Raw genomic sequence first — 15,958 nt, forward strand, 5'->3', positions numbered from 1 at the left:
GGTATGCAGTGGTGGGTTCACTGAACAGGTATGCAGTGGTGGGTTCACAGAACAGGTATGCAGTGGTGGGTTCACAGAACAGGTATGCAGTGGTGGGTTCACAGAACAGGTATGCAGTGGTGGGTTCACAGAACAGGTATGCAGTGGTGGGTTCACAGAACAGGTATGCAGTGGTGGGTTCACAGAACAGGTATGCAGTGGTGGGTTCACTGAACAGGTATGCAGTGGTGGGTTCACAGAACAGGAATGCAGTGGTGGGTTCACAGAACAGGTATGCAGTGGTGGGTTCACAGAACAGGTATGCAGTGGTGGGTTCACAGAACAGGTATGCAGTGGTGGGTTCACAGAACAGGTATGCAGTGGTGGGTTCACTGAACAGGTATGCAGTGGTGGGTTCACTGAACAGGTATGCAGTGGTGGGTTCACAGAACAGGTATGCAGTGGTGGGTTCACAGAACAGGTATGCAGTGGTGGGTTCACTGAACAGGTATGCAGTGGTGGGTTCACAGCACAGGTATGCAGTGGTGGGTTCACAGCACAGGTATGCAGTGGTGGGTTCACAGAACAGGTATGCAGTGGTGGGTTCACAGAACAGGTATGCAGTGGTGGGTTCACAGAACAGGTATGCAGTCAGGGACAAGCTAAGCCTAACTAATCTTTCCCTATGAGAGACAGTGCAGCAGCTCGCCCTACTCTCACTAATGCAGGCAGGCAGTGGCACACGAGTGACCGTAATGGCCGCCGCTGCCTGCCTTATATAAGGGGGGTGGCGCTCCAGGGGCTAGTGTAGCCTAATTGGCTACACTGGGCCTGCTGACTGTGATGTAGAGGGTCAAAGTTGACCCTCATGGTGCATTATGGGGCGAACCGAACTTCCGCAAAAGTTCGCCTGCGGGACGCGAACCACGGAAGTTCGCATGGAACCGTTCGCAGGCGAACAGTTCGGCCCAACTCTACACGGTAGATGTGGGGCACAAGAACTGTCTTAGGATGGTCATTGCATTACATGCCCTTACATGACTAAACTACGTTTAGAAAGGTGTTTGTCACTTCTGAGATTCTGTCTGCAATAGTGATAGTCATGTCTAGGAGAACTCATCATGAAGAAGCATGTGATCAGTTTGGTCAAGTGATAGATATGTAAGTATCTGATTTGCTACTTTGCTAGTCATGATCATGTGCTAAAGCAGGATGTGATCACAGCAAATCAGAGTTTTGCAAATCTGTCAGCTGATCAAACAAATCACATGCTTCTTCATGAGTTCTCCTAGACATGACCATCACTAGTCTAGAATGGGTTTTGGCTGCTTCACAATCATTATGCCAAAAGCAATGCACTCTCCATGCCTCCCATACCTGTACTCCATACTATGCCCAGCAGTTCTATAGAATACAATGGTGCTTATACCATATGTGAAGCAATAGTTTCTCAAAGGGAAATCCAGTGAGAAAAAAAGTGCCATGCTCCTGTGAAATGTTTTGGAGTTGTTTAGCGGGTCACAGTGGAAAACAGCCACAATGTTCAGCAATAGCACACTGCAACTTGCCAGAATTCAGCTTGTAACATCCTGGACTAGTTGTTGTTGCTGAATGTGGCTTTTTGACCTGCTGCTACAGATTACTAAACATTTCTGACTTGTGAACAGTAGTTTTAAATACCTTATATGCTCAGCTTATTTGCGAGTGATGTTGGAGCAGGGTTTTTTTACTGGCAGAGGAGCGTAAGGATCTTGCACTAGAGATCCTGCTCTTGCCAGCTGGCTCCCTGCTGTTTTTCGTGTCCCCCATCCCCTGCAACATGGTGTGCAAATTGTGCTGCTCTAGACTACCTGTGTCCCCTGGCTTGTGGAGCGGAGCACGCCAGCAACATGTCAGCAGTGCAATGATTAGGGATTTTTCCTGTATGGCAATTGCTGTGTTTCATATCTATGATGCCATCTAGTGGCATCTTAAGACACAACTGTATCATACTTGGGGCACATCTGGCTATAGGGAGAAGGGATGACTTGTACTGGGGGCACATCTGGCTACTGTGGAGGGGGCTTATATGCGAGTCAAATGTTTTTTCCTGGTTTCTAAGAAAAAAGTGGGTACTTCAGCTTATACATGGGTCGCCTTATATGCGAGTATATACTGTAATTACCTGTGGATTAATGGCAGTTTTGCTCTAACTCTACAGAGCAAGTACCCAGATGAGGTGCACTATGGACTAGCGCTTGATGGCAAGCCAATAGAGATCCAGCTAGAAAAGACTGAGTAAGTTATCTCTGTTGTATCTTTGCTGTATCATGGGCCAATGATCATAATATTGTATAAAATGTAGCTATTATAGGCACGGATTATATAAAAGACTGATGCACAAATATTTTCTAATGCGTTAATGCATTGTTAACCTATCCTATTTTCTCCTGATCTATTTTCTCCTGATCTGTAAAACACCCTTTCAGCACCCATCTTCCCAAAAGTGCTACCAACAAGGGCCTATATGTATTTTTTCTCTTCTGCTTTCTCCCAGGAGGTCATATTTCATGTTGCAGTCCAATATTTTTTTCATCACTTTGCAATTGAAAAATGACCAAAAAATAGGTGAAAAAGTTCAAAATTATTTTGAGCATTGTATTGCTTGCTGGTGGTTTAAAGGGTACTTTATTTACAAGTTGTAGAAATATCACCAAGGAGAAATCTCAGGTGACAAAGTTAATTGCATAAGGGCCAAGGAGACAAAAGACAGAGGCCCGTATGCAATTCACTTTTTCTCCTGAGTTTTCTCCTAGGTGATAATTTCACACCCAAGCAAAGAACACATTTAAACCACCAGCAAGCAAGAAAATACTTAAAGTAATATACTATATAAAAGAAAATACTAATAATTTTAATAGTACGTTTCCACCTACTTTTTGATACTTTTTCAATGGTGTAATGCTGAAAAGTTATTTTAAAGAAAAGATGAAAATTCTCTCAGAGTTTTCTCCTAGGAGATAATATTTCATTGTCAATTTAGAATAACTTTTTAGCATTTTGCAATGGATAAAGTACCAAAAAGTTGGTGAAAAAGTACTATTCAAATTGAGTTTTTTCTTGCTGGTTGTTTAAAAAGGCATTTTAATGACCAGTTTAAAAATATCACCTAGGAGAAAACTCAGGAGATCATTTTTCATCTTCTGTTTAATATAATTTTTCAGCACTCTGCAAATTGAAAAAGTATGAAAAAGAAGATGAACCAGCTGATTTCAGAAGCATTGCGTGCCTGATTTAGGCGCCAGGAGTTTCAGCTGGGCACCAAACAAATTAGAAAGAAAAAAAAGAGTAATTCAGCTGCCGGCAATAGCCGGTGCCCAAATTACGTGTCGCCCGGAGTTGCTATAACTCGGAGAGTGAATAGTAATCAGCGCAGGCCCAGGATTTGTGCAGGAGCCGGGGTGAGACTTTTTTGGCTTCAGATGAAGATTTCTCGTGGCGAAGGGGGTATCAGCTACTGATTGGGATGAAGTTCAATCCTTAGTTACAGTTCCTCTTTCAGCTTCCCTTCAAACCCTAGTTCTCATGACTTCTTTTTCTCTAACATAAAGCAATTGGCTGCAATACAAACATCTATGAATATAACAGCTGTCAGTTCCCATGCACATACTGTATATGCATATAGACTTTATTTGAATTTTATAGCTATACAATATTTGTCAGGGTACTCTCAGTCCCACCGTGCATGCGCAGACTGGCATGACTGAGCCAGATTACCGGGGCTAATTGCGGCCGAATGGAGGCACTCAGGAGGACAGCGAGGGATGAATCGGTGCTCATGGGGCTGGAGGAAGCCCCGGGTGAGTATAAAATCTTTTTATTTTACAATCTCAGGTTTACGTTAACCCTCTATAATTCACAAACAACATCCAAGTTAATTGCTGTATACTAGAACAGGCATATTTATAGATACAAAAGCTTTCTGGCCCACTACTGTAGAGAAATTACCATCTATGAGACTGGACTATTGGGGAGAATGTCCTTTCAGAAACTGTTTAGGCAAGATCACAGTTGATCATTTCACATGCATTTTTCTGGACTTACAACAGTGTAAATCAAGGGGCTCGTTCACGCCTAAAGCAATTTTCGCAGGGGAAAAACTCTGAGGTTGGGAGCACACTAGGCAGTGGAGAAAACCATGTGTTGTTGCATTGTGGGGTGCGTTTTTGTATGAGTTTGTGATTTTTCAATTTTTACCGACAGGGGCATAACTAGAAATCACTGGGCCCCCCTGCAAAACTCTGGATGGGGCCCCCTCCTGCGAGGACAGAGCACTTGGGGAGGGGTAGCCGGCTTGGGGGCTGGGTGCTGTACACAAGAGCCTGCTGCACACTGAATAGAGATTGTCTACAAATCTTTGTCTGCAAAACTTTGTATGATTCCTTATCAGTGGTTGAGCAGATGCAGTCATTAGAACAATTGCTCCACCGTCAAGCCAGCACCATCTGTAATATTAGCTCTTTTATTCGTTAAAATAGCATGACAAGCATCTTCCACAGCTTTATCGATTTTCAGTGAACTAAATTACAGTATCATATTTATTTAATTAAAAAATGCATCAAAAACACATGTAAAAATGCAGTCCTCTACATCTGCGTTTTTAACCACTTCCCTAACCTGTGTTTTTCCCCTTAAAAACCAGAGCAATTTTCTGCATTTCACACTCCTACCGTTTATTGGCCAATAACTTTATCAATACTTATCACACATAAATGATCTACAGTATATCTTGGGGTTTTTTTTGCCACCAATTAGGCTTTCTTTGGGTGGTACTTTTTGCTAAAAATTATTTTATTGTGTATGCATTTTAAAGGAAATAAGGTGAAAAATGAAAAAAAGTAATTATTTCTCAGTTTTCAGCCAATATAGCTTGAAAAGAATAAGAGCTACTGTAGATTAAACCCACACACTTGATTTCCCTGTTTATTCTGGTTAGTAAAACATTTGAATTATGATTCTAGTACAATGTATGGCCACAATATATTATTTGGAAATAAAGGTGCATTTTTTCCATTTTGTGGCTTTGGTTTTTCCTGTAATTTATGTTCCTCTTTTTTTTAACCCCCCCACCCCTTGTTAGCCAGATGTGCTCCTTTATATCCCCCCCCCCCATAGTTGCCCAGATGTGCCTCTGTATGCCTCCCAGCCCCAGTTATCCAGATGTGCCTCTGTACCCCTCCCACCTCAGTTATCCATACCTGCCTGTTCATCCCCTCCTTCTCCCTATAGATTATCCCTCCCCCCATGGATAGCCAGGTGTGTACCCCGTTGATTCCCTCCCTACCGCCATGGATAGCCAGCAGTGTGCCCTTTAATCTTCCCCCCCCCCATGGATAGCCAGGTGTGGGCCCCTTTATCCCCCTTCCCCCATGGATAGCCAGCTGTATGCCCTTTAATCCCCCAAACCCATTGATAGCCAGGTGTGGGCTCATTTATCCTCCTCCCCCCCATGGTAGCCAGCTGTGTGTCTTAATTCCCCAACCCCCGCCCATGGATAGCCAGGTGTGGGCCCCTCTAAGACACCCCCCACCACCCAAATGCCAGGTGTCCCATCTCCCCTGCAGAGATGAGGGCAGGGAAGCATTACTAGTAACACCCTCTACCAATCACAATATTCTAACTCACTGCATGCAGACTTTGACTTAACGTCTATGTCTAGTCTTCATTGCAGTTCACACTCATTGTAATGTGTGTGTTATGCGACGCACACAGTGTTGGACTGGGAAGTGGTAAAGCCGAGGAAATCCTTTGCTGGTAATCAGGTGTTGCTGCTCACAGTGAAGACTTACTGCAGGTTTATACTGGGAGTGATAACTAAGGGTTTCTGCTGCTTGGCCAGCAGGTGGATTTCCTCAGTTTTTCCACCTCCTAGGCCGACACTGAACCCACACAGTGTGAATTCAGCCTAAGAGCACAAAAATGTACATCTACAGGTTTATAAGGCTATAATGTAATGTAAATGTAAAGTTTGGCAATTGGCATCTCTATTCTATAAAAAAGAAAAACACTCCACTACTTCTGCTTTAAGTCAAGCAAACTGTAGTTTAGCATTTTCTTACCTATTTCCCGTTTTTCCACAGAAATCTACTGGCCAATCACTACACAGAGACTCTTTATCGTGATGATGACACTCCAGTGACCACAAGCCCAGCAAGACAAGTAAGTGGAATGTCACAAAATGTCATTTCATTCTCTTGCACTGCAGGAATGAAATCTCACCAGTAAAATACATTATCAATAATACATGAACCACGTCTGGCATGAGGCGAAACTATTATACTCTTGTGAACAACATTTTTCTCCTACGGGAAAATATCATTAGGTTACCTTCATTCAGATAGGATAAAAGGATGGTGGTGTAGCTGAAGAATTGATGGTGGTGAAACTGAAGCAATCTAGAGAAAAATGACTTTGCAATAATTTATTCAACAAATACAACAGATATGCCTTTTTTTGTTCTGTGGGAAAATTAAAAGTTCACTTGACTCCAAAACTTGATATAGCTTTTTGTTCCTTCCTGTCATTTGTATTTTTCCCCACTCCGGATGTACCCCAGTCACATCAGATGACCGGGCCAGAGTTACCAAAAGTCACTGTAGGCACGTGCCTACAGGTGCCTAGTAATGGAAAGGTGGCTCACTCCCCTCCTCTATCGCCTCCTTCCCTATGCAGAGACCCAAGCAGAGCATAAATGAGAGGTTACTCACCCGTCTCTCTGCATTGCACTCAGTCGGGGGCACTTCTACCTGCTTAATATTGAGGGTACTCCTGGCTACCCAAATGCTAAGGGACACCTGTAGCTATGACGGGTAAGGGAAGTCAGGGAGAAGTGACAGCTGGGACAGCCAGCACACCTGTAGTGCAGTTCGGTGGGGGTTTGTAGAGTCATGGAGGGTGCAGTCTAAAGGTGGCCACACACCATACAATTTTTTAAATATCTGTTCAATTTAAGAATTGCAATCAATTTTTCTGACTGGATTGTAACATTTCAAAAATCTGACCAATGTACCACACACCTATGTTCAATTTTTCCCCAATTATGATAAAAATGATTGGAAACTCTGACAAAATTGCTAGGGTGTGTATATTAATACACTAACAATCCAACACACACCATACAATCTTTAGAAAGATTGAGGAAAAATATCTGGCATTTCGGATCGATAAAAATCGAAGAAAACGGGAAATCCAATTGGATTTTTCAATCGAATGAGAAAAAAACTTTACATTTTTTCGGGAGATACGATCGCTTTTATCGAATTGCCGTAAAATCGGATCATTTTATTGTATCGTGTGTGGCCACCTTAAGGTGTCAGGACATCTGTGCCTATAGGTTCCAGTGATGTTAATCCGGGCCTGTCAGATGAGAAGACATCAATAAATATCAAGATTTCAGGCTGCAATCAACATGACAAAATGCTTCAAGCAAAGTAGAAAGTGACTAGCATGTGTAGACTTTTTTTTGTCTAGATTTCTACCGACATAGCAGCCTATCAAAATTTGGTCTAGGAGAAGAGCTCTTATAGCAAACCTGAAGCGAAAATTAACTTAGATAATGAATTGTATGTGTAGTACAGCTAAGAAATAGACCATTAGTAGCAAAGAAAATAGTCTCATATTGTTTACCAGTACAGGAAGAGTTAAGAAACTTCAGTTGTTGTCTATGCAAAAGAATTTCTCTGAGCTACAGTATTCCACCCACCCTCAGTTGGATAAAGTCTTGTTTCCTGGATCACTTATACATCAAAGAAACAGTGGGAGACAGTCTGAAATAAGGTTTTACTGCAAATATTTTTTTTTGCTTTTTGCTTCAGTGTCACTTTAAGACTTCTACTAGCATTCAGGGCATATTCACAGTGGCACGTTGCGGTTTAATTCGACGTTAAAGTCGCACCGCGTCTGCGTTTAGAGGTAATGCACTGCAAGCAGTGAATTTCCAGAACGCAACATTTTCAATGCAACGTTAACGTCGCACTGTGAATGTCCCATAGGACTATCATTGCAGTGCTTTAAGCAGCGTTATAAGACTTTATAACGCAACTGCACAACTTCCCACTGTGAATGCGACCTAAAGGAAAAAAATATTACACCCCTGTATTTTTATTTCTATCTAGAGCAGGGGTATTTATCTGATCACTCCGTTTTTTGGGGGGAAATCTCCACTATTCTCTAATCAGACACTCACCAGCAAGGGAATGCCCAAAGAATTCCTGTGCCCACCAACAGGCACAATCCTGTGCCCACCACTGGAAACGCGTTTTCTGGGTCTGCGCCCACTTCCTTAGGCCTATTTGGGAGACAGTAACTAAGATACAGCCTAGTGTGTAAGGTGCACTTAGATGCCGTTACCCCAATTGGCTTGAGAAAGGGGGCACAGATCCACATAACACATTGCCAGTGCCTAATAAAAAAAAATGTTTTGGCCAATTCAGTGCTGTCCAGAGTGGCCCACCTCATCATCAGGCAGATTCAGGAGTAACTGTTACGAGCATCAGACTAGCTAAGCTCATCTGAGGCACTTGGTTAGAGGCACGTGGCTAGTCTCATGTTTGTAACAGTTACTCCTGAATTTGCCTGACGATGATGAAGGATCACTCCTGCGAAACGCATTGCACTGTGAAGTTCATTTTTGCTTGATATTGACAAAATCGAGTCATCTTTGGGAATGTAAGTTCACCCCTACCTCCCATTAATAACTGATTTCAATGTATATTATTATTTTTTTTAGTCGCATCTGTTTCAAATATTTTCTGCAGAAGCTCTGGTCTTTGCCTAGCTCTTAATAAGCAAACGTTAGTCTTATTCTGATGTTCTTTCTAGAAAGCAAAGGTTTCCTCCTGGTTCTCTTCCCATGTTGATGTTTTTAATATTAGGTTTATAACTTTGATGCCACAGAGAGAGTTACCTGTAGGCGCTGTGATGGGAATCTGGGGAGGAGAGTCTGCAGAGATCTATTACAAAGGCTAGGCCAAAATCCTATAAACAGCATAAACACCATGATATGTGCCATTGTGAATGTAGTGACATACTACATCATATAAGAGAATGGCACCAATGACGGCAAGGGCACTGCTAGGATGCTAAGAGATCCGGGGCACTTTTGGGCACTACAGCCAAAACTTAGCCAGAACTTAACAGTGGTCTAAGTCAGCCTGCCTAGCAAAATGTTGAATGAACCCTCCCCCCCCCCTCCACTAATTAAAAAAAACACACAAAAATGCAGCATCTCACATAAATACAATGTCACTTAAACATAACTAAGCAGAGTAACCTGGCTTCTGTGCAGGCTGGTCCGGCTTTTTGCTGGGCAGGCTGGCCTGCTGCCAGGTTGTATGGCAGTCCCTCAATAGCATTCCCTGTCCTTCTAGTGGACCCCCTCCCATGGCCCATTGTCAGGCTATTTATGATACGGTCACATAAACTGTAACTGGAAGTATACAATTAAAATCTAAGACTTCCTAGAAGAATAAACAGGAAGAGGCTTATTACCGTATTTTTTGGACTATAAGACACACTATTTCTCCCCCAAAAGTCTGAATGTAGCAAATCTGGAGCACAGTGGCGGACACAGCCAGCAGTGGGCCCCTGTGTAAAATTGTAATTGTGGGCCCCCTATGACCTGCGGCGCGCTACGCGCGCCGCGGCAAAATATGGGCGCGGCAAAAATTAGTGGATAGAACCTGCGGCGCCTAGCGCCGCGGCAAAAAAATGGGCGTGGCAATGACCGGATGAGGGCGGAGCTAACTGTAACTTAAAGCGAACCCGGGGTGAGGGTTTATTTCCTTTTAAACAATACTAGTTGCCTGGCGGCCCTGCTGATCTATTTGGCTGCAGTAATAAACTGAATTACACCAGCAACAAGCATGCAGCTAATCTTCTCAGTTCTGACAATATTGTCAGAAACCCCTGACCTGCTGCATGCTTGTTCAGGGTCTATGGTTGAAAGAATAAGAGGCAGAGGACCAGCACGGCAGCCAGGCAACTGGTATTGCTTAAAAGGAGAGAAATATGGCAGCCTCAATATTATTCTCACCTCAGGTTCCCTTGAAAAGTGCAACGCAAAGACAGTGGGCCCAAGTTTTGGTGACCCTTTCCCCAGAAAATTCACATAATTGTGCAGGTTTTCTCAAGAAAATACACATATATGCCCAGAAAATACGTGCAATCATGTCGGCAGATATGCCCAGAAAATACGTGCAATCATGTCGGCAGATATGCCCAGAAAATATGTGCAATCAAGTCGGCAGATATGCCCAGAAAATACGTGCAATCAAGTCGGCAGATATGCCCAGAAAATACGTGCAATCAAGTCGGCAGATATGCCCAGAAAATACGTGCAAACAAGTCGGCAGATATGCCCAGAAAATACATGCAATCAAGTCGGCAGATATGCCCAGAAAATACGTGCAAACAAGTCGGCAGATATGCCCAGAAAATACGTGCAATCATGTCGGCAGATATGCCCAGAAAATACATGCAATCATGTCGGCAGATTTGCGAAGAAAATACATGCAATCATGTGGCAGACCTGCCCAGAACATACACCTGCTAATATAAATAAAACAAAAACATTTACTCACCTGCAGCAGCAGACCTCCTGTCCCAGCCTCCATCCGGCGCGCAGCTCCCATGGGTGGTTGGGTGGATAGGTAGCCTAGTGGGTGGGTGAGTGGGTGGGTGGGTTGGTAGCCTGGTGGGTGGGTGGGTGAGTGGGTGGGTTGGTAGCCTGGTGGGTGGGTGGGTAGGTAGCCTGGTGGGTGGGTGGGTAGGTAGCCGGGTGGGTAGGTAGCCTGCTGGGTGGGTGGGTAACTAGCCCGGTAGGTAGGTAGGTAGCCCGGTGGGTGGGTAGGTAGGTAGCCTGGTGGGTGCGTGGGTAGCCGGGTGGGTGGGTAGGTAGCCTGGTGGGTGGGTTGGTAACTAGCCCGGTAGGTAGCCGGGTGGGTGGTTAGGTAGGTAGCCGGGTGGGTGGTTAGGTAGGAAGCCTGGTGGGTGGGTAGCCGGGTGGGTGGGTAGGTAGGTAGCCGGGTGGGTGGTTAGGTAGGTAGCCGGGTGGGTAGGTAGGAAGCCTGGTGGGTGGGTAGGTAGCCGGGTGGGTAGGTAGGTAGCCGGGTGGGTAGGTAGGAAGCCTGGTGGGTGGGTAGGTAGCCTGGTGGGTGGGTAGGTAGGTAGCCTGGTGGGTGGGTAGGTAGCCTGGTGGGTAGGTAGGTAGCCGGGTGGGTAGGTAGGAAGCCTGGTGGGTGGGTAGGTAGCCTGGTGGGTGGGTAGGTAGGTAGCCTGGTGGGTGGGTAGGTAGCCTGGTGGGTGGGTTGGTAACTAGCCCGGTAGGTAGCCGGGTGGGTGGTTAGGTAGGTAGCCAGGTGGGTGGTTAGGTAGGTAGCCGGGTGGGTGGTTAGGTAGGTAGCCGGGTGGGTGGGTAGGTAGCCTGGTGGGTGGGTTGGTAACTAGCCCGGTAGGTAGCCGGGTGGGTGGTTAGGTAGGTAGCCGGGTGGGTGGTTAGGTAGGTAGCCGGGTGGGTGGTTAGGTAGGTAGCCGGGTAGGTAGGTAGGTAGCCGGGTGGGTAGGTAGCCGGGTGGGTAGGTAGCCGGGTGGGTGGTTAGGTAGGAAGCCTGGTGGGTGGGTAGGTAGCCGGGTGGGTAGGTAGCCGGGTGGGTGGTTAGGTAGTTGGGTGGGTGGTTAGGTAGGAAGCCTGGTGGGTGGGTAGGTAGCCGGGTGGGTAGGTAGGTAGGAAGCCTGGTGGGTGGTTAGGTAGTCGGGTGGGTAGGTAGGAAGCCTGGTGGGTGGGTAGGTAGGTAGCCGGGTGGGTAGGTGGTTAGGTAGCCGGGTGGGTAGCTATCCGGGTGGGGGGCCCGACTCCTATCCTCCCTCCCTCCCTTCCTTCCTCACCTCGGGGGGCCCCCTCCCGATATGCGCGGCGGGAGAGCGAGCGGCAAATGCAGGAAGTCTTCAGGGCTCTCCAGGCATCCGCTAGAGGCCCAGCCGCTGAGTCTCCAATATGTCTCCAACTGGAGACATATTGGAGACCAAGCGGCTGGGCCTCTAGCGGATGCCTGGAGAGCCCTTCCTGCATTTGCCGCTCGCTCGCTCTCCCGCCGCGCATATCGGGAGGGGGCCCCCCGAGGTGAGGGAGGGAGGGAGGATAGGAGTCGGGGGGCCCCCCGGGAATAAAATAATAAAAAAAAATATAAAAAAAAAAAAAAAATACTTAATGGGCCCCTGAAGAAAACGGAACTTCAGGGGCCCTCGTGCGGCGGCACGGCCTGCACGGCCGTATGTCCGCCCCTGCTGGAGCATGTTTCCATCAGTCAATTATTCTATTGAGGTGCACATTGAGGAGGCAGCAGCGCAATCCATAGTGTTTCCATGCGGCATTGAAGCAGCAGCTGTACTTACCCACAATGCTGACCCTTTAATCTTCCTCTTTAATAATGCCCAACATCATATTTAGTAGATCCTCCTTTTGCAGAAATTACAGCCTCATAATGCTTCCTGTAGGTTCCAATGAGAGTCTTGATTGTGGTTGAAGGTATTTTGGACCATTCCTCTTTACTAAACACCTCTAGTTCATTCAGGTTTGATGGCTTCCGAGCATGGACAGCTCTCTAACTCACACCACAGATTTTCAATTATATTTATGGCTGAGGACTGAGATTGCAATTCCAGAATGTTGTACTTGTTCCTCTGTATGAATGCCTTAGTGGATTTTGAGCAGTGTTTAGGGTTGTTGTCTTGTTGAAAGATCCAGCCCCGGTGCAGCTTCAGCTTTGTCACTGATTCCTGCACATTGGCCTCCAGAATCTGCTGTTACTGAATGGAATCCATGCGTCCCTCAACTTTGACAAGATTCGCAGTCCCTGCACTGGCCATACAGCCCCACAGCATGATGGAACCACCACCATATTTTACTGTAGGTAGCAGGTGTTTTTCTTGGAATGCTGTGTTCTTTTTCCTCTATGAATAAGACCCTTGTTATGTCCAAATAACTCAATTTTAGTTTTATCAGTCCACAGCACCTTATTCCAAAATGAAGCTGACTTGTCCAAATGTGCTTTAGCATACCTCAGGCGGCTCTGTTTGTGCTGTGGGCAGAGAAAAGGCTTACTCTGCATCATTCTTGCATACAGTATCTCCTTGTGTAAAAGGCACTGAATGGTTGAATGATGCACAGTGACTCCATCTGCAGCAAGATAATGTAAGTCTTTGGTGCTGGTCTGTGGGTTGACTCTAACACCATTCTTCACTTCTGTTTATCCAAGATTTTTCTTGGTCTGCCACTTCGAGCCTTAACTTGAACTGAGCCTGTGGTCTTCCATTTCCTCAATATGTCCCTAACTGTGGAAACAGACAGCTGAAATCTGAGACAGCTTTCTGTATCCTTCCCCTAAACCATGATGGTGAACAATCTTTGTCTTTTGAGAGTTGTTTTGAGACCCCCATGTTGCTACTCTTCAGAGAAAATTAAAAGAGAAGGAAAACGTACAATTGACCCCCTTAAATGCTCTTTCTCATAATTGGATTCACCTGTGTATGTAGGTCAGGGGTCACTGAGCTTACCAAGCCAATTTGAGTTCCAATAATTTGTTTTTGAAATCAATAAAATGACTACAGTGCCTAAATTTATGTACCTGCCTAATATTTTTTAAACAATTATTGCGCACTTTCTGTAAATCCAATAAACGTCATTTCACTTCTGAAATATCACTGTGTGTGTCTCCTATATGATATATTTAACTGACATTTTTTATCGTAACAGCCAAAGATTTATACAAGAAAATCATAAAGATTAACAAGGTTGCCCAAACTTTCGCATCCCACTGTACATGAATTTATTAAGAGAATTTCAAATCAAATTAATGAATCTTGCAAATCAAATTGATTAATCATAAAAATCCCCCAAATACTTCTCAATGTAAGCTTACTGCACAGTTTCAGAGCAAAATTGACTACAAAATATTAATGGATAAGACTAATAAATCACAAGTACAGTAGGCCATGCAATCACAAGATAACATACATTTTACCTCTACTGTAATTTAATGCACGATTTAGCTTGGGAACTGTCATGATCGCTGCTGCAGCAGGTATTGCTGGAAGTAGTAGTGCTGCAGCTCAGGTAGTTCTGATCTCTTTCCATGCAAGCTGCATAGCTTTGTCTGCCTTTCCCTGCTGTCAGCTTGTGACTGATTATCATTCACCTGTGTGGGAATCTGCATGTCTGCTCCCATTGGATGACCTCAGTATAAAGATCTGCTTCCTGCAGGACTCCTCGGGTTTTCATAGCTTCAGTTTAAGCCTGTCTTGCTGTTGCTTCAGCCCCCGATCGTGTTTCTTGTTCTAAAGATACTTTGCTGGTCTTTGCATCATATATTGGTTCATTGCCAATATATATGCATACCAGCACGTTTATTATTTTCCTTGTATTTGTGTTACGTGGATACATCAGTGTCGCTGATGTATACGTACACGAACTGTTTATATCCTGTGTGCAGTTAGTCAGCTTTCCAGCACGTTTTGGTAGGTTGCGCGTATCGTGATCACCCGTGCTGAGATAGTTACCCTGCTCCTGGTTCCGTTTGTGGATTGCGTTCATCTCTGCAAAGAGATAACGAATCCTTCTGAATCCTGTTCTGTTACCGTTTGTGGATTGCGTTCATCTCTGCGAAGAGATAGCGAATCCTTCTGAGTCCTGTTCCCTGTATTACTCCAGTCTTAGTCAGTGTTCCTGCTTATGTCATATATCGGTTCATTGCCGATATATACATATGTTAGTCAGACGTTACAAATAGTTTCATTGATAGCTGTAATTGTAATACGCTAGGAAAACATACTTATTGTATTTTTGTCTGTGTTACATTCATCTATCTCGATCCTGCTATTTCCTGACAATCCTGTCCTGTCTTTGTGAGGCACGCCATCGCTGCAACGCATTGGCTGCCTCATTCCAGTCTGTCTTGTTGTGGACGCTTGCTGTCACTAAGTAGCGGCTAGCTAGCAAGCGTTCATTCTGTCTACCTGTCCTGATCTCCTCAGTTCTGGTTTATGCGCTCAGCGCTACCTTGCGCTGAGACGTTATCGCAAAAGTATTGTTTGTGGCTGTCGGATCTGCACCGGCTCTGTGCGCCACAATCTCCTTTTGGAGTCAGTCCTCCCCTCCACTCTACTAGGGATAGCCTGTTTCCTTGTGCTAGTGTGTGTACCTCCTCCACGCCAGCTCATGCATTGCATGCTGACTGTGGAGAATACACCACCAAGCCTTACAGGAACAAGGGAAAAGATGGAAGTCACCTGACCTTTCTAAAAACTCCAATATGTAACCACAAAATAGCATACATTTTACTTTACCGCAAACTCTTAATCACAAAGCAAAATCTATTTTGAAAATAAAAGAAGGAATATGGAAAATTGACCTGATCTATTTAAGAAACTTTCATTAATCAATCTTTATTTCCTCATTAAGTCACACACTTGAACATCATAATATACAATATATATATATATATATATATATATATATATATATATATATATATATATATATATATATATACATACATATACATACATACACATATATATATACACATATATATATATATATATATATATATATATATATATATATATATATATATATATATATACATATATATACATACATATATATATATATATACATACATATATATATATATTCATATATATATATATATACATATATTTAAAAAAACCTAGAGAAAAATGAACCCACAGCAACAGATATTCCCAGTTTTGCAATGCCGGGAAGATTAATGTTAGGGTATGACTATACCATATATAGAATCGACAAATATCCAAGCATACAACTTCACTGGCTTTAATATAATTGAGATTCAAATTTACTAATCATATGGAATATGGGATCCTGACGGGCCTGTGGTGTCACCTCGATCTTTCCCTCTCTGGA

At 44.2% G+C, this 15,958-nt stretch overlaps 1 protein-coding gene across 1 annotated transcript in view; it reads left to right on the plus strand.

Moving 5' to 3' along the window:
- The window catches only part of LOC137562203 (zinc metalloproteinase-disintegrin-like 4a), a 112,704-nt gene that overhangs the window by 21,122 nt on the left and 75,624 nt on the right, over positions 1-15,958 (plus strand). The window contains exons 4-5 of the mRNA XM_068273535.1: positions 2,180-2,256; positions 6,099-6,177. Of these exons, the coding sequence (XP_068129636.1) occupies positions 2,180-2,256; positions 6,099-6,177 (156 nt within the window). The remainder of the gene's footprint in view (positions 1-2,179; positions 2,257-6,098; positions 6,178-15,958) is intronic.

Source organism: Hyperolius riggenbachi, chromosome 3, assembly GCF_040937935.1.
Source record: "Hyperolius riggenbachi isolate aHypRig1 chromosome 3, aHypRig1.pri, whole genome shotgun sequence".
NCBI classification, from domain to species: Eukaryota; Metazoa; Chordata; class Amphibia; order Anura; family Hyperoliidae; genus Hyperolius; species Hyperolius riggenbachi.